The sequence below is a fragment of the Gymnodraco acuticeps genome, unplaced genomic scaffold (assembly GCF_902827175.1).
Source record: "Gymnodraco acuticeps unplaced genomic scaffold, fGymAcu1.1, whole genome shotgun sequence".
NCBI lineage: Eukaryota > Metazoa > Chordata > Actinopteri > Perciformes > Bathydraconidae > Gymnodraco > Gymnodraco acuticeps.
In genome coordinates, this window is record NW_022991930.1 from 568,550 (window position 1) to 589,248 (window position 20,699).

Here is a 20,699-nt window from a genome sequence, read left to right on the forward strand (position 1 = left end):
TTAAAATGTGTTTCTACCGTCTGTTCATTTTTCCTGTAAAATCATTCTTGTTTAAAAAAATATTGGAGCAGACGAATTAAGTGAAAAATAATCTTTGTATAAGCCCCGTGCTTCTGATAAACCGTTGCAAGCTTTAATACAAAAAATCAGCAAGTAGGTGATCTGTCATCCTGCCGACAAACAGACCGAGACAAAACCAAACAAAAAGCACCTCCTCTGCAAAGACAACAATGCAAACATTTTATGCCTGTTTGTCTATTTGCGTCTATTCTGGTGGTCGCACAGGTGTTCAGACCACCGTGGACTTAAAGAGTCGAGACTCCAGGAATTATGGCGCATTTTGGTTGTTTGTTAATCTTCTTGTAAAACAATCACTTTTTAAGGAACGGTTTAAAGTCCCCCTGCTGCTGAGGCAACACAAGATACTACGATGTGACCTGGAGGCACTCAAAAACAAGCTCTTACAAATAGACATTACTATAAGTTGCTGAACCATTACAAATACAGTCGTTTAAATTCCGCAGATTTTACAAAACTATTTCACAGCCAATGCAGAAATAAACCCAATTGTTTACCTGCTAGTGACGCCAAGAAGTATTTTCATTATTGGTTATTTTGTAGATGATTTACATTAATCTTTTAGTTTGTTTTTGAAATCTCAGTCAAAAATGACCATCAAAATGTCTCATGTTTGGACGGTCCAGAAGTCTGGGATTATCAATTTATTGTGAAATAAGACCATTGAAACTTGTCAAATAAAGTTTTGTCCCAACAGATAAGACTTTCTCCAAGTAATTACATTTGATCATGAGATTTTGTTTAAAGAGAAAGCTTTGAAATTTGTTGCGAAAGATAATATATTTAATTCCTGAGGTCAGATTTTAGTTAAGGAACATCGGGGACAATTGTTGTAAGAGCGAGGGGAAAAGCTGTAGCTTCTCAAAGTTTTAAAAGGATCATTTATGTATTCACTGAATCCTGTCACTTATGTATGTCTTTTTTTTTTACATAATAATCTAAATGTTTGCTTGTAAAATAAGTACTTTTAAAAAATATATCTTAAAGCAGCCATGTGCTCATTTGGCCAAAACATGTTTGCATACATGCTGGTCGAATCTTCAAAGTACCTACCTGCCATGTTACCATGTGTACTGTGGCGTTATTCATTATTAATAGATAGCTTTATTTATCATATTGTATATATTCGTTTTGAAAGAATATTGTGTTTTATTCCATGTCCAGGTTGCCTTTTAAACATCCGTCCAGGAACAAAAGCTCAATATGTGGCTATTCATCTAAATCTGGGTCATTTACAGTTCTTTCCCTGTTGATCAATAGCGCTGTCCATGTCTGATAAACTAATAAGTTAAAAATGATAAATAAATACAATCTAACTGTAATTAGAGAGACATATCGGGGGATTTTCTTGTATATTCTGCATACACTTCCTTCTGTGAACAACCCAGAGAGCAGCGGTGTGTTTTCTGTGTCCGCCACAGGCCCGAGGCTGCACCGCGGCAACATCAGGAACCAATCGTTCCCTCCGCATTTTGTCCCGCTCCACCATGATGTCATGGCCACGAGGAAGCAAGGTGATGAGCTGAGAGTGATGGATATCTGTATAGGAACATTTCCTTTCCCCCGCCAGCAGCCTCTGTTCACATTAAAAGCCTTGCACTTCATACATCAATACTGTCCCTCTGCCCGAAGCCTCGCATACGGCAGACCCACATGTGGAGGTTTCTCCCTATTGTTCACAGCCAATCAGATTCAGAGAAAGAGCACAATAAGCTGTGTCACTTTCTAGATGAAGCCCAGAATATGAGCCGAGGGCTGGGTGGGATTTTGCTGAAGTGAGGAGAAAGTGAAGTTTAACACTGCATTCAATCTTTTTCCATAAACTCCGGCAGAAAGGGCTTACAGGCCGACCATAAATCTGTTGGTGAGTCTGTCTTTGAAATAATGGAGGATAATCGCTTCTCTTCTTGGGGAGAAATAAAATGAAGAAAGGATGGTGAGAGGATAAACATAGAGGGGGGGTAGTTTTCTGTGGCTTCTTCACGGTGTGTGTGTGTGTGTGTGTGTGTGTGTGTGTGTGGGTGGGTGTGTGTGTGTGTGTGTAAGAGAGACAGCGTGGAGAGAGAGTGAGGAGGACGGTGTGGGCTGTTGCCTCCTGCTGTGTGAGGTCAGGGGAACAGTGGGTAGCATACGAGCTATTCAAGTGAAAGACACGGTCAGCTACTTTTTTTCTTATGAGTGACGGACACAAGGTGTGTGTGTGTGTGTGTGTGTGTGTGTGTGTGTGTGTGTGTGTGTGTGTGTGTGTGTGTGTGTGTGTGTGTGTGTGTGTGTGTAGAAGAAAAGGGGCTGCACCATAATGGCAAAATTATAATAACAATTATTTGATAAGATATATATTTATTTATTAAGTTTAGGGTTTCACTTTTAAATAAACAGAGCACTGCTTTCACTTCCATGTTGTGCTACATTCCCACTAATGTCCAAATCTAGATAAGTTCAATCAAAAATAAGACTCCTGAAAGCAAAATATTAATACAATTGTTCTACAAAACGTTGTATCCAACCATACATATTATTTGTAATTGTTAATTCTCTATTCCACTGAAGTATTTCTATTTGAATGTGTTTAATGTAAAGAAATAATTTCCCAAATTGGGGAATCAATAAAGTATATATCTATTTATCCATCTATAAATCAACAAAGCATAGCTTACCATTTGTGCTAATTAGCTTCACGAACCTCCAAATAAAAAATAATGCCGTGTGTCACTTAGTTTACTTCCCTTACTACTCTGGTATTAAGTAGTGAAATAAGACCGACATGTGTAACTTGTGTGGCAGATAGCTTGCACATCTTCCGGCGCAAACTGAAAACTCATCTCTTTCGACTCCACTTCGAGCGTTAGAACTATTAACGAAGCACTTATATACTAATAAAGGACTGGCTTATCTAAAGCCAGTTGAGTAGCACTTGAAATGTTTGGCTATATGAAACCTGAAGTATGAAAACTTATATGATTCTGTTTTCTTCAAGGTTGTGTCTTCCTGGTCGAATGTACTTATTGTAAGTCGCTTTGGATAAAAGCGTCAGCTAAATGCAATGTAATGTAATGTAATGTAATGTAATTTGTATAACTTGTGTCTAGTGTTTAAAATATTACTTGTATCCTGTTATAAGCGAACAACCGGGTATGGGTTGTGCATTTTGATATACTTGCATTTGGACGCACATATATATCAAAACAGCAATTGTAAGAACAGAAATATTTGGCTCTGCGATAGCACACAGCTGAACTAAAGACACTAAGTTAAGGAAGGGGTGACTATGTATGTCTTAAAAAAATGTTTTATTATGCATGTGTATGTATGTGTAATGTGTATATATGTGTGTGTAATGTGTATATATGTGTGTGTATGTGTATATATGTGTATGTGTATGTATGTGTATGTATGTGTATATATGTGTATATATGTGTATATATGTGTATGTATGTGTACTGTATGTGTACTGTATATACATGTGTATATATGTATGTGTATATGTGTATGTATGTGTAGTGTACTGTATATATGTGTATGTATGTGTATATATGTGTATATGTGTACTGTATATATGTGTATATATGTGATATGTATGTGTATATATGTGTATGTATGTGTACTGTATATATGTGTATATATGTGTATGTATGTGTATATATGTGTATATGTGTATGTATGTGTACTGTATGTGTATGTATGTGTATATATGTGTATGTATGTGATATATGTGTGTATATGTATATATGTGTGTGTATGTATGTATGTGTATATATGTGTGTATATATGTGTGTATATATGTGTATGTATATGTGTATGTAAATGTGTGGGTGTATGTATGTGTATATGTGTGTATGTATGTGTGTATGTATGTGTATATATGTGTATGTGTATGTATGTGTACTGTATGTGTACTATATATATATATGTGTATATATGTATGTGTATATATGTGTATATGTGTATGTATGTGTACTGTATATGTGTATGTATGTGTATATATGTATGTATGTGTAGTGTACTGTATATATGTGTATATATGTTTATGTATGTGTATATATGTGTATATGTGTATGTATGTGTACTGTATATATGTGTATATATGTGATATGTATGTGTATATATGTGTACTGTATATATGTGTATATGTGTATGTATGTGTACTGTATATATGTGTATATATGTGATATGTATGTGTACTGTATATATGTGTATATATGTGTATATGTGTATGTATGTGTACTGTATATATGTGTGTGTATATATGTGTATGCATGTGTATATATGTGTATGTATGTGTATATATGTGTATATGTGTATGTATGTGTACTGTATATATGTGATATGTATGGGTATATATGTGTATGTATGTGTACTGTATATATGTGTGTGTATATATGTGTATGCATGTGTATATATGTGTATGTATGTGTATATATGTGTATATGTGTATGTATGTGTATGTATGTGTATATATGTGTATGTATGTGATATGTATGTGTATATGTATATATGTGTATGTATGTATGTGTATATATGTGTGTATATATGTGTGTATATATGTGTATGTATATGTGTATGTAAATGTGTGGGTATGGGTGTATGTATGTGTATATGTGTATATGTGTGTATATATATATATACAATAATACATATTAGGGATGCACCGAATATTCGGCCACCGAAAATTATCGGCCGAAAATGGTTAAAAAGGCCCTTTCGGCTTTCGGCCGAAAGGGTTTTAGCACCGAAAAAATATCACCGAATGTCAGAACAGGCTTACGTTGGTAACCTAACGTGTTGTTGTGATGACGTAATAAAGACGCGGCGACCATGCTCGCGGCTGGCTCACAGGGGGGGGGGGACATTGACCTTTGTCATCGAGATTGCCCTGAGCCTTTAACAAATCGTATTAAATAATCTGATGACAGACTGTAAACAGAATAGCTGAAACTTTAACAAACTAAATAACTCAGTTACCTCTAATCATTAACCCATGCTTGTATCATGTAGTTAACTCCGTGTGTTGCTGCTAGCATACATAACACCTGACGTGGAAACGTTACTCGTGATGGAGCTACAGAGCTGCTAGAAAGACGGTCGAACCCGGTACATTCCTCCGTCTGCATGCGGTGCACTTTTGCTAAATGTTTAGACAAATTGCTCGTGCTTACATGCTAAACTCTTATTGCACTTATGGTAGCAAGTATTCTCCACATCGAGACGGGTAAAGTTGAACCACACCTCGGAGCGCGTTCTCTCCGCCATCTCCGCAGTGTGCTCCGCTGCATGTAGCAGCTGCGTGTGTGTAAACTGCCCCGCCCCCTCGCACACAGACGGGGGAGAGAGATCTCGTCTGATCGAAATACATCATAGACGCATTTGTTGTCTTTGCATATTAGAAACGAGTTGGCGACACTAGGACTGCGATATAACGTTTTTTAGCAATAATACATGACATATATAAATGTACTGTATGCATTCAAAAGTGCTGAATACATGTTTTATGGACCCATAATAGTGATTATTATTTAAGTTAAGTTTTGCCATAATCATGTCTATTTCCATAATCAGGTAGCTGAACAACATTGGTAAAAAATGTATACATTATATATATATATTTCTATTAATCATTTTCGGCCTTTCGGCATTCGGTTTTCAGCCAACTGTTTCCTATTTTCGGTATCGGTTTCGGCCAAGAATTTCCCATTCGGTGCACCCCTAATACATATACCTGTGAGTATATAGGTATATGTATTATTGTTATTATTCTTTATTTCTTTTACATTACTTTAACCTATATATTTATTTATTGACTTTACTATATAGCACCGAGAGGGTGGGGGAGGGGGGGGAAAGGGAAAGATATATACCGTATAAACTTAACTCATTGTAACTCAATAAAAAAATATATAATAGAAGGATTCAAATTGATACACAGCATAAGAAATAAAATAACATTAATCTTTATTAATATCTAGCGAGTATTTATTTGTATATTAGATCATTGTGCAGCCCTAGAAAGCAGATTACACACACTGACAAAAACACACACACTGAGACACACACACACACACACACAGTGGGTTTTCATTCTCTTCCATCTGCCTCTCCAGAGTCTCGGTCAGAGTAACAGATGAGCGCCGCTGCCTTTAAAGGAATCAGCCTGAGACGATTTAAAATCACCTGGACCCTTCAGCTTTGAAGTCAGACAGCTGCCTGTGCTGTATTATAATGATATTATATCATTCATAATGATATAATTGATCATTGTGTTTCCTGGCACTCAACGCTGAACCAGCATTTGTTCATAAATCAGATGATGAAAGGTGGGTGTAACAGTGAAATCAAGGGCGGAAAGAAAAAGCTTGCACTGTGAGGCTCTGTAATTATTTCACCAACACGATGTCACCTTTACAGCTTTTCTAGTTCACTCAAATCACTCTAATTTGTTTACCAGGAACACCAAATTGAATAGGAGAAGCGACACACCTCACTCATTCAAGCTGTGTTTTGATGTCTGCCCATAACATGTATTCAAACCATCCACAGTCTGATGCAAGTCTGAAAACCCACACTGTTTCCCAAAGTCCCAAACCCAAAGAGTTAATAATTAACCATGAAAATAATCACAGGGTCACCTTAATGGCTGGAAAATAAAACTTTGACAGCATTTGCAAAACAGAAAGCAGCGTTTTTAAGCTGGGATCAGATTGGATGTACAGCTGCAGGCTGATATATGGCTGTGAACCCACGGCCCTTCCAAACGCTCTAATTACAGTGTTGGGACTCGCTGCCAGCTGAGAAGAAACGCTTGGAAAAACGGCCCGGGACGAGTTGTTGGGCTGTAAATCATGTGCCACGTCTCTCATGTGCATTTGTGTTGACTGTTTCTATTATTGTTATGGGCTGCTGGCCAATCAGAGTAAAGCAGGTAGTAAAGAAAAAAGTACAGACTCTTCGCTCGTTGTTAAAAAGAGTACAGAATATACTTTTTGTTATAATGGCTGCCAACGTGAACTTGATGCACTTGAGGTATGAATTGACTATTTTGGGTTTAAGTTAAAGGTCCCCTATTATATTGTTTTTCATCAATATATCATAGTTCTCAGATATATACCAGAACATGTCTCTGATTGGCTGAAACACCAAACAGATCATTGCAGCATTACCCATAATCCCCTCTGTTTCAGCCCTGTTTCCAAAGTGCTGATTCTCTGTCTGTTACTTTAGATGAAAATAAGGAGCCCCTCCCCACGCCCCTCTGAGAGAGATTTGGTTACAAAGAACTCAATGGTGCTCTAGGAGGAGATTCAGGTGATAAGGTGGGGGGGGGGGGGGTTACCTTGGTTGCTGATTGGCTAATGGTTACTCAAGACAAAACATCGTTATGACATCATAAATTGGCCAAAATCTGATCAGCTCATTTTCAGACAGGTTTTTATAGAAATGGATCAAAAAGAGAGAGAATCTTTGTTCCTGAAACTTTCAGAGTCTCTTTCCACAGAGGGGACACATGTTGATGTAGAAGAGACATGAAGAAGAGGGGACACATGTTGATGTAGAAGAGACATGAAGAAGAGGGGATACATGTTGATGTAGAAGAGACATGAAGAAGAGGGGACACATGTTGATGTAGAAGAGACATGAAGAAGAGGGGACACATGTTGATGTAGAAGAGACATGAAGAAAGAGGGGACACATGTTGATGTAGAAGAGACATGAAGAAGAGGGGACACATGTTGATGTAGAAGAGACATGAAGAAGAGGGGACACATGTTGATGTAGAAGAGACATGAAGAAGAGGGGACACATGTTGATGTAGAAGAGACATGAAGAAGAGGGGGACACATGTTGATGTAGAAGAGACGTGAAGAAGAGGGGACACATGTTGATGTAGAATAGACATGAAGAAGAGGGGACACATGTTGATGTAGAAGAGACATGAAGAAGAAGGGGACACATGTTGATGTAGAAGAGACATGAAGAAGAGGGGACACATGTTGATGTAGAAGAGACATGAAGAAGAGGGGACACATGTTGATGTAGAAGAGACATGAAGAAGAGGGGACACATGTGAATGTAGAAGAGACATGATGTAGAAGAGACATGAAGAAGAGGGGACACATGTTGATGTAGAAGAGACATGAAGAAGAGGGGACACATGGTGATGTAGAAGAGACATGAAGAAGAGGGGACACATGTTGATGTAGAAGAGACATGAAGAAGAGGGGACACATGTTGATGTAGAAGAGACATGAAGAAGAGGGGACACATGTTGATGTAGAAGAGACATGAAGAAGAGGGACACATGGGGACCACATGTTGATGTAGAAGAGACATGAAGAAGAGGGGACACATGTTGATGTAGAAGGAGACATGAAGAAGAGGGGACACATGTTGATTGTAGAAGGAGACATGAAGAAGAGGGGACACATGTTGATGTAGAGAGGACATGAAGAAGAGGGGACACATGTTGATGTAGAAGAGACATGAAGAAGAGGGAGGGACAACATGTTGATGTAGAAGAGACGTGAAGAAGAGGGGACACATGTTGATGTAGAAGAGACATGAAGAAGAGGGGACACATGTTGATGTAGAAGAGACATGAAGAAGAGGGGACACATGTTGATGTAGAAGAGACATGAAGAAGAGGGGACACATGTTGATGTAGAAGAGACATGAAGAAGAGGGGACACATGTGATGTAGAAGAGACATGAAGAAGAGGGGACACATGTTGATGTAGAAGAGACATGAAGAAGAGGGGACACATGTTGATGTAGAAGAGACATGAAGAAGAGGGGACACCTGTTGATGTAGAAGAGACATGAAGAAGAGGGGACACATGTTGATGTAGAAGAGACATGAAAGAGAGGGGACACATGTTGATGTAGAAGAGACATGAAGAAGAGGGGACACATGTTGATGTAGAGGAGACATGAAGAAGAGGGGACACATGTTGATGTAGAAGAACATGAAGAAGAGGGGGACACATGTTGATGTAGAAGAGACATGAAGAAGAGTGGACACATGTTGATGTAGAAGAGACATGAAGAAGAGGGGACACATGTTGATGTAGAGGAGACATGAAGAAGAGGGGACACATGTTGATGTAAAAGAGACATGAAGAAGAGGGGACACATGTTGATGTAGAGGAGACATGAAGAAGAGGGGACACATTTGATGTAGAAGAGACATGAAGAGGGGACACATGTTGATGTGAAGAGACTGAAGAAGAGGGGACACATGTTGATGTAGAAGAGACATGAAGAAGAGGGGACACATGTTGATGTAGAAGAGACATGAAGAAGAGGGGACACGTGTTGATGTAGAAGAGACATGAAGAGGGGACACATGTTGATGTAGAAGACACATGAAGAAGAGGGGACACATGTTGATGTAGAAGAGACATGAAAGAGGGACACGTGTTGATGTAGAAGAGACATGAAGAAGAGGGGACACATGTTGATGTAGAAGAGACATGAAGAAGAGGGGACACATGTTGATGTAGAAGAGACATGAAGAAGAGGGGACACGTGTTGATGTAGAAGAGACATGAAGAAGAGGGGACACGTGTTGATGTAGAAGAGACATGAAGAAGAGGGGACACATGTTGATGTAGATGAGACATGGAGAAGAGGGGACACGTGTTGATGTAGAAGAGACATGAAGAAGAGGGGACACATGTTGATGTAGAGGAGACATGAAGAAGAGGGGACACATGTTGATGTAGAAGAGACATGAAGAAGAGGGGACACATGTTGATGTAGAAGAGACATGAAGAAGAGGGGAACACATGTGATGTAGCAGAGACATGAGGAAGAGGGGACACATGTTGATGTAGAAGACACATGAAGAAGAGGGGGACACATGTTGAGTGTAGAAGAGACATGAAAGAAGAGGGGACACGTGGTTGATGTAGAAGAGACATGAAGAAGAGGGGACACATGTTGATGTAGAAGAGACATGGAGAAGAAGGGGACACGTGTTGAGTGTAGAAGAGACATGAAGAAGAGGGGACACATGTTGATGTAGAAGAGACATGAAGAAGAGGGGACACATGTTGACGTAGAAGAGACATGAAGAAGAGGGGACACATGTTTCATGTAGAAGAGACATGAAGAAGAGGAGACACATGTTGATGTAGAAGAGACATGAAGAAGAGGGGACACATGTTGATGTAGAAGAGACATGAAAGAAGAGGGGGACACATGTTGATGTAGAAGACACATGAAGAAGAGGGGACACATGTTGATGTAGAAGAGACATGAAGAAGAGGGGACACGTGTTGATGTAGAAGAGACATGAGGAATGAGGGGACACATGTTGATGTAGAAGAGACATGAAGAAGAGGGGACACATGTTGATGTAGAAGAGACATGAAGAAGAGGGGACACATGTTGATGTAGAAGAGACATGAAGAAGAGGGGACACATGTTGATGTAGAAGAGACATGGAGAAGAGGGGACACATGTTGATGTAGAAGAGACATGAAGAAGAGGGGACACATGGTGATGTAGAAGAGACATGAAGAAGAGGGGACACATGTTGATGGAGAAGAGACATGAAGAAGAGGGGACACATGTTGATGTAGAAGAGACATGAAGAAGAGGGGACACATGTTGATGTAGAAGAGACATGAAGAAGAGGGGACACATGCTGATGTAGAAGAGACATGAAGAAGAGGGGACACATGTTGATGTAGAGAGAGACATGGAGAAGAGGGGACACATGTTGATGTAGAAGAGACATGAAGAAGAGGGGACACATGTTGATGTAGAAGAGACATGAAGAAGAGGGGGACACGTGTTGATGTAGAAGAGACAATGAGAAGAGGGGACACATGTTTGATGTAGAAGAGACATGAAGAAGAGGGGACACATGCTGATGTAGAAGAGACATGAAGAAGAGGGGACACATGTTGATGTAGAAGAGACATGAAGAAGAGGGGACACATGTTGATGTAGAAGAGTGGATTCTGCATAATAGGTGACCTTTAAAGACCGTGAAAAGGACACTTATGAGGACTGTCAATGCTTACCTGCCACAGTTTGATACACATGATCATCCCCAGCTTAGCGTCCGGTACCAGGGTGCAGACCGGGGTCTTACTGGGTAGCTCGACAATCTTGATCTGCAGAGACAAATGGCAAAAGTACAAGTTAGAAATGGACCCATGATTGCTTACCTGTCCTCTTCCATATTCCACATCAATGCAAGAACAGTGGAGCTTTGAGCTACCATCTAATATCAGCATGCTAACATGATCACATTGACAACGCTAACAAGTTGAAGATTAGCAGGTAACACTTTCACAATGTCTGCCATCTGAGTTTAGCATGGTAGCACGTTAACATTAGAGAATTAACGCCAACAATGTAAGATTAGATTCAACTTTTTGTATTGACAAGTACTGGGTAAACAAAATGCAGTTAGCATAATACCAGAAGTGCAGAGAAGCTGTGAAATACAGTGTAATGTATATGTATTAAATAAGTAGATAAATGTAAAAAAAGCTAAAATATATACATGTAAATATTTTAGGCAGTTTAGAGACAGTACAAATACTATGTATATATATGAAACAATATAGACTAGTTTTGACACTTTTCTAAATAATATTAAAGGTCCCATGTCATGCTTTTCCGGTTATTACCCGTCCCCTTGTGTTATGAAGGTTTTTATGCATGTGAACGGTCTGCAGAGTCACAAACCATGAAAGTACAGAGTATAACTCTAACACAGAAAATACCTGTCTATGCTGCCCCAGAACGCCTTACAGAATGACCATACCCAAATGGACCCGTGGAGCTCCTCACACACACCAGTGTTTCCCCTACCATTGTTCGCTGCGCCCCGCCAACGGATCCCTGCGCCCCCCCTGAAATTCAAGGTGTTTAAAAAATATATATAATTTTTTTTTTTTTATATATATATATATATAGCACCAAATTGCAACTAATCTATATATCTACTGTCACTTTTCACATTGAACATGTGCTCTTTTATTAAATAAACTAAACGCTGTCATTTTAAGTTGTGAGTTTAGTGTTTTTGACCCTAAGAAACACTGATGCAGTAATCAATAACAATAATCCACAGCTCTGCTCCAGAAGATAAAAAAAAAAAGATCCCAATGACAATTTGACAGGCATTCTCATTCTCATTCTGTCCGGAAGATTTAAACTTTAACGGACATGTTGACCGGCGAAAAAATATTCTAACGGGAACTCTGGCGCAACGTCCCGCCAACACGGCACCCAGACCCCACGCAGCATTCTCATCTGTCGTATTACTGGTGTCATTTTCTGGTTGCTAACAAACGTCATGGTAACACATAATCACTGATGTTCCGCTGTAACGGTGGTGGACTCATCAGAACAGAGTGGGCGAGCTGACCAATCAGAGACCAGTGGGCTCATAGGGAGAGGGGGGGGGCAGGAGCTCTAACAAGCCTTTAGGACAGAGAGTGAATACACATACTATACAGAGATGCTGAATGAGAAACCAATGTGAGTTTGGAAAATTGCACAATATAAATATATTCTAGTAGACCTCAACAATGGAATTATGATCAGTGGAAATGGCAATGACATGGGAGCTTTAAGAAATACGAGTACACTTTATTAGGATATTACCAGTTTGAACAGTGTAATAAATGAAAGCCTTGAGTTGTGCACCCACCACCATCCTAATCAGGTGTGTACTACTCTACTACAATCAAATACAATAAAACATTTGATCATACCACGTTAAGCCATCTCTTTTAAAGTCTGATTTAACTGTAAAAAAAAAAATGCCGCTTTTTGTGGCTTCTGATAAATTGCTTTAAGTGACGTCACCAGGGCTCAAGACAACAACTTTGAAAACGATAAAAAAATATGGTGGTGTGGAGTTCAAAACAAGTGAGCTAACTAGACCTCCTTAGCCAATCAACATGTGAAACTGCACAGCATCAACTTGACACTTGTATCATGCTCATATTCTCTAGTCATGGTTTCATTTTTAGGCTAAAGCCAACTGTGATCAGTCCTTTCCCAAGCACATGGAAATTATCCAGTTTGTCCTGATGCCTTTTGTTCTAATGTATCCCTTTCTTATTACTTTTAGTCCGTTTACATTTCTGAGACTTTGTTACAGTTACACACAGAAACTTTGGTTGTAAGTACATTTCCCTACGAGCTGTGCGCATGATTTGTTTGTCTTCCGAGTTTGAATAACAAAGCAGCCACGTGAATCTGTCATTGTGGTTCAAGACTTCCGCAGATCAGAGCGCCTGCACCCAGCGGTCCGGTCCCATCCATCAGAGCGCCCCCCCCGCCCACTGTCTATAATAAATCCTGCTAAAGCCCTGACCTCGCGACATGAATGGTGTTTTCCTGCACACATTGGCACTGATTCTGATAAAATGCACGGCCGTAATGAAGCCAGTGATAGAGTGTGTGTCTCTGAGTGTGTACCCACATCCCTACCAAAACTCTTTCCTTCCACTTGCTGATGATCCGCATATTCATCCTCATTAGGCCTCAGATTAAACAGCCCTTTAAGGCAGCGATCTGTATTTTAGCGCTCGGCCCCATCTGTCCTGTGTGTTTACCTCTGCACGCCTGACAAAGAGAGCCTTTAAGGACGTCTCTTTGCCTCAGGTGATCGCAGTTCTTGTGTGGCGTCCCACTGCCTGTAAACAAAGCACCCACACTATTAATTAATGTGTCTGCTGGCAGGGATCTCAGTGTGAGCAGTAAACAGTGAAACCACCTGAAATAGGAAACTCTTATCTGTCTTCTTGGATGCATTCCTAAATATTGACCTACCTGCATGTAGCACTAAATTAAACCAGTGTGCATGTTTTGAGCCACTTGTATTGTTTCTTGATGGAATTTGTTCATGTGGGTGTTTTATTTGCGGTTACATGATAAGCATCTGTCGTGGTCAGTTATGTCTGTGGAATGGGGTGTGGAGACCGAATGACAATATTGGCTGCGGTCTGTTTTAGTCTAACTTGTATGGGTGTGTGTGTGTTTCTGTCTGTCTGTGTCTGTTGGGACAATGGCATTATTGAGGTGCTGCGAATCACAGGCGCCCTGATGCCTGGCCTGCTGGACTGGGGTTAGCGGAGGCACGTTTGGCGGGATCAGGTGACCGCTCTGTCCCTTTCAAGTGTGGCTCCTCTGCCGCGGAGCAAGTAACATGAATCTGGAGGCAATAAAAGATGGCAGAATCGCTGGCTGCCCTCTCCTCATCCCGCCTCACTCCACACAAAGCCCTCCAGGCTGGTGGGTGTTGAGCATTAAGTACGAGACTCACTGTGCGGTCAGAACTGTGATTACTTTCTAGTGCATGATCTCTTCCGGTCTGGGAAATTCTCTTTTTAATCCCACAGTCTAAGATTAAAACAGATACTTTGACTTTTGCATTAGCCAAAGTAGCAGTGACCTCTTGAAAGGCACTTTTTTGTAGGCCCTTGCACACCTATTTTGTGTTTTAGACAATCACATTAATAGAAAGGCATGGCGTACTACCAACAGCCAATATTTAGCGACATTTAGCTGGTGGTTAGTGTTATGTTTTTACCTTTCCACAGTGCCCTGTGACTCATGACATTATGGCATTATGCGAACTGCACGCTAACATTTCACACTGACGGTTCTCAAAAATGACGACATTAATGTTATGTTATTTCATTGGATCAGAACGCTTTTCAACAACTACAGGGGTTGGATTACTTTTGCGGTAATACTTAAATGTTCCATGAAATCAAACTAAAAGCCACAAATATGTTTTCGTAAAGGAAGTAAACCGGCAAACTGGCAGCAGCAAGTCTGGCCTGGTTCATACAGGTTGGCATTTGTTATGCTCGTCAACCAATGAACCATCCCAACTCCCACCTGCCAATAAACTGAAGGATGTTTCCTCATGCTGAACCTAGGTGCGAGTGGAAACTTTGATCCAAAGGGTCTCTGGTTCATTTCCACTATCTTTGATTACCTTACTGTAAACATAATCTACCCTAAAAAGCATAGACATTTATTTATACACATTACCGACTGTATATTTTTTATACTGACAGGGACGTTCTTAAATTCTATTAGTTGGCAGTACAGGTATGTGATAAATATTTTTAAATTAAAGTGGACCTATCATGCTATATTTGAACAATATATTGTAGGGCCATACCTATATAAAGTATATACATATAGTTTTTTTTCAAAATACCAAACAGATCCTGCATTTTAGCCATACCTCATTTCGCTCTATTTGCTCATTCCAGCCCTGTTTTTTCAGGTTCTGTGAGCTGCAGCTGACCACGCCCCCCTGCAGGAGAGGGGAGCGTGCTCTGAGATCTGCTGCTGGGCTGTCGGAGGACAGAGATCTCTTTTTCTCCCCCTCTTCTGTGTTTTATTCAAATATGATTATATAGAGTCATTATTCATTTGTTTTAAAGCTCAATAAATAATAAAGAAGACCTTTGACCGGCACTTTTCTAATTTTGTCCGGAAGATTGAAACTTTAACGGACATGTTGACCGGCGGAAAAAAATCTAACTGAAACTCTGGCGCGCGGTCCCCTCGTTCCTTGGAAGAGGCGGAGAGGTGGGTGTTTGTCATCTGCTGGTGGACTAACCGGAGAGAATGACAGTGCAGAGATGGGGACTCGAGTTTGTGACTCGGACTCGAGTCGCACTTAAGTCGCACACACAGAGACTTCAGACTTGACTTGGACTCCTGCTCAAAAGACTTCGGACTCGACTTGGACTCGTGTTTTGGGACTCGTGAACAATCATTGTGTTTTCTATTTTTGGCGTATTAAAGGTGGGGTAGGTAAGTTTGAGAAACCGGCTCGAGATCGCTAGAATTTGAAAATACACAACCGGAGAAAATCTGCCACTTCCTTACAGAGCCCCTCCTCCAACACACACGAACGCGCACATGACCAATGAGGGCACGAGATAAGTTTGTGCCCCGATGGAAGGCTGACAGGCAGGTAGGCCATCCAGTTACTTTAGCCGGGCCGGCTATCGGGATGTTAAGAGCATTCCATGGAATATAACAAAAAGTGTATCTCGAGCCGGTTTCTAAAACTTACCTACCCCACCTTTAACATCAACATTAACATCATGGTAACTGTAACACCATGGTGACCGGCGGCACACCTGCAGCTGTACCGCTTGTAATTAGGTTCAACTATAAAAACTTCGAACAAAACGCCGGCGGCACCAACAAAAGGAGCGCACACTGCAAAGTCTGCAATATTAAAATCAAGGATGCTGGTGCAACAACGTCATATTTCATCAGGCACTTGAAAACTCACCCGGAGAGGTCAGTCACATTAACGCATATGGACGGTTAGCAAACATGTTTAGCTCAGCATCAGCTATGTAATATTAACTTAGCTTGCTACTAGCTTTGTAACTGAATATTTGAAAAGATGAGTGAATGTTTGCTTGTCACACTTGTTTGCGTTGAGTGGCGTTGACATCCAACTCTTGACATGACATAAAAAAGGTCGGTAACGTTAATCATTACGTTCCGCTGCCACCATCTACTGGCTAACGTTAAACGTAGAAAAATACATAGTTACATACATAAATACATCTGTCGGTTTATAGGCAGGTTACAGGTTTATTGTTGACCACGTAACGTTAATGTTACAGGTTTATCAGGTTACCATTACACTGGGTTTGAGTGAGAGGATAGAGGAATATGTTTATTTATAGTAGACTTAAAATATGTCATTAGAGACCCAGTGTAATTAAACAATACGGTTGCAGAGGTCAAATTTTAACATTTTTGTCCACTGGCCAAATGGCTAGCCTAGTGAATGTTGAAATGTTACCAGCCACTCAATAGATTGCCATTGTTATTTGTGGCTGGTGCGTGCAACATACAGAACCAGCCACTTGCATGATTTACCAGCATCTGGCTGGTAAATGGTGTTAATGGTAGATATCTCTTTTGGAACAGGTCATGTTTTTATCACCAGTTCAGTATATTTCAGATACAGTAAATGCTTTGAATTTCTTAGATATAGCTGTGCAGTATTCTTAACAGACTGGATAGCAGCAGACAATAGAAGGCTTATTACAACCAGAAGAGACATGAGACTTTTATTTTTTAGAGACTTGAGACTTGACTTGGACTCGTGACCAAAGACTTGAGACTTGATCAAGTCTCACCCCACAAAGACTTGAGACTTGACTTGGACTCGTGACCAAAGACTTGAGACTTGACTTGGACTTGCAAAAAAAGACTTGTGAACATCTCTGTGACAGTGCTTGCCTCGACGGGGAGGGATTGCATTGAATTACAGCAGCAGGAGCAAACGCTTGCCTCGGGGAGGGAGAAAAAGAGCCACAGCGGAGAATAAACAGAAGGGCAACCATGGCAACCATGCTCGGGAAGTCTTCTTCGCTGCTTTTGTGGCAGACTACAGCGCCACTTACAGGCCTGGCATATGTACTACAGCGTCTCCAGCGCTTTCGAGCGGAAATGGCCGGCCGTGGCCCAACCTCTCATTCCCCTGATAGGTGGAGAGTTGGCCATATAGGCGGAGCTCCTCGTTCCTGACGTCAGAGAATTTTCAAATCTGTATCAGATCTGTTGCAGCCCCGCTTTTAGAGATTTGGGTATGGAGGAAAAGAGAGAGGGTTGTGTTTTCTGACACTTGGTGAGTTCCCTGACACACCGGGAACACATATTCATGTATAAAAGACTTGTTTTGTTCGCTCCTCATTGTCTGTTTTATTTTGTCTGTCCACCATGTACAGCGACTTTGGGTCCCGTGAAAGTCGCTTTATAAATTCCATTTATTATTATTATTACAAAAGTGCATTTTGCATGAAAGGTCCCCTTTAAGTTAACAAAAACATAAAATCAAGGACTTTTTAAGGACTTTTTAGAAATGTAAACCAACAAATATTAGAATAACTTTAGTAACTATTACTGCACAAAATATATAACCTCAAGCACTTCCAATGACCCATGTCTCTTCATTCCCATTTAAAAAATCTAAAAGGATTTCAAGGACCTTCAAATATGGGTTTTCAAATAAGCATGAATATTCTTTGACAATACAGTGTCAAAAAAGAAACGTTTTAAGAGAGTACTTGTCTGGACAAGTGAGTTTGGCAATTTACTTGTTTCACTTGTCCATAGCTATACTTTGTGCATGCTGCACCTATTTTAAATATGATTAAATATCAACATAAAGCATACAAGAATCTGGTTTACTGTAACTAAGTTAAGTTTTATTGTTTATTTGTTCATATTTGGCAAGAAACATGCTTCCTCTTGGGGCCACTGGAATCTTCTTCTTCGGCATCGTATTTTACATTTTCCCATGGTTTTACGACACCGCTAACATAAGTGAGCTGTAAGATTTTACTGCATTCACACATGACAAAGAAGGAAACGTAAAGCGGTCGCAAACAACAATGGCGGACACGGACGATTTGCGAAATGAGTTCTGCCTTTTGTAAGCTGAATTTATCAATCATTTGTCAATAAATGTGGGCGAAAAACGTCACTTGTCCGTCGGACACGTCAATGGAAAGATGTACTTGTCCGATATTGTAAATAACTCGTCCCGGACGATCGGAAGTGTGCTTTTTCGCACACTGCAATATATTAAAAAAATTATTAAGAGTAAACTTCCAATACAAACTGTGAAAATATACAGCTTTGGCAAATGTTTAGGTTAAAATGTGACATTCCCTGCATCCATTTTTTTTTATAACAGGAGTACATCCCAGCATGAACTGGCAGATTGGTTGCTATTTAAAAAATAAGCTAAACAAAGATACCTCAACCCATCACATCCATCAGGCCGGACAACAAGGGGTCAACAATGTGACACAAGTACTGGACATAAAATAAATACTGTTTTCACACATACATGTACATCTAATATAAGACCCAAATATGTATATATGTTCCATTTAATTCATTTCTTATTTTAAAGCTACTTAACTGTATATAATTGTATGTTTATCTTTGATTGTATTAATCCCTAATCTGTGCTGTCCTGTTTTTCATCCTTACCCTGTTGCTGTATAATTACTGAATTTCCCCACGGGGTAATTCAGTAGTTCCATCCATCTTATTTTATCTTATCTTATCCACACCCAAAGACAATTTAGAGTTTCATTGCTGATGTCTAACCTCTTCGGTCTGTTGTCCAGCGAAGGCCAGCAGATGTGTCCCGGTACTCATCTCCAGCAGCGAGCACTGACAGAACCCAACGCTGCCGGTCCACAGCGAGTCCAGCACCGCCCTGCGACCCTCACTCAGATCCCACAGACACACTCGCATGTCCCGTCCCTGACTGCTCCACAACAGAGAGGCCAAAAGAAAAGACACATGCTGCAGTTCAATGCATATTTCAAAAAGCATGAGCAGAAGTTGTAGGTATAGGTAAAAATAACTCAGAATTCTTAAGCTACCAATAAAAACGTCTATTCCGAAATGCTTGTAGAAACAGAAAGAGGGATGGACACACGCTGCAGTTCAATGCATATTTCAAAAAACGTATAACTGGCTTATATCTGTGTGACACTGATTGCTTACTGTCAAGTTATCTTATTTCCCAAAGTTGTAAGTATAGTTAAAAATAACAATGAACTCTCAAGATTCAAGGCTTTTATTGTCATTTGTACAAAGCTACAGTGTAGTTATGACAATGAAAATCTTAGGACACAGGCTCCTCCAACAGTGCAACACAATAAAACGGATATTAGTGCAAGTAAATTAAAACGTCTATTCCAAAATGCTCATAGAAACAGTAAGAGGGATGGACATATTTCAAAACGCGTATAACTAGCTGATATCCAGAGATGACAAAAGTACACACATCCTTGACTCAAGTAGAAGTACAGATACTCGTGTTTAAAAATACTCTGGTAAAAGTAGAAGTACTGACTAAACTTCCTTACTCAAGTAAAAGTAAAGAAGTATGGGCTTTGAAATGTACTTAAGTAAAAAGTACCCATAACTAGCAGCTGTTTTAAAGAGTACCTGACCTCCCTTTATATTAATAGAACAATAATGTCATTGTTAGCTAGGGTTGGGAACCGAAACTCGGTTTTCAGATGAGAACCGATAAGAAAATGCCGGGTACCGGGTACGCATACAAAATACACAATTTCGGTTCTGCTTAACGGTTCCTAAACGCGGTAGACCTGTATTCCACCGGGTCCGTCTGCGCCGCGGTGACCCGGTGGAATTCAGCGGCGGTCTGGCCATCTGTGTGTTCTGGAGAATCACAGAATGGCCGTTGACGACCGACTCGGTTCGCTGACGGCCGGCACCGCCCTTCATTTTTTTTAAACGGCATCATGTAAGTTGAGCTGACAGGCGACAGAGGTCCACAGTTTCCCCGCAGCGGGGCAACTGTGGACCTCACTTCATAACACCAAAGATGGATCGCGGTAAATGCTCTAAAGTGAGGCTCCACTACACTAAAAAAAGAAAAAGACAATGCACAATGCCTGTTAATAGCTTGCCACAGACATAGCTCAGTTAAAATAAAGCACAGCTATTGTGCAATACATTTGTATTGCATGTATATTTTTTATTTGTAAAAATGTCAGTTAAAGCTTAAATGAATAAAGATATTTTTGTTATCTAAACGTTTGACATCT

At 40.2% G+C, this 20,699-nt stretch overlaps 1 protein-coding gene across 2 annotated transcripts in view; it reads right to left on the reverse strand.

The window, feature by feature from the left end:
• Positions 1-20,699, reverse strand: part of gnb1l (guanine nucleotide binding protein (G protein), beta polypeptide 1-like) — a 49,068-nt gene that overhangs the window by 16,391 nt on the left and 11,978 nt on the right. For both annotated transcript variants that reach the window (XM_034200237.1, XM_034200239.1), the window contains exons 4-5: positions 19,222-19,384; positions 11,103-11,195 (exon numbers count right to left, since the gene is read on the reverse strand). In XM_034200237.1, coding sequence (XP_034056128.1) covers positions 11,103-11,195; positions 19,222-19,384 — 256 coding nt within the window. The remainder of the gene's footprint in view (positions 1-11,102; positions 11,196-19,221; positions 19,385-20,699) is intronic.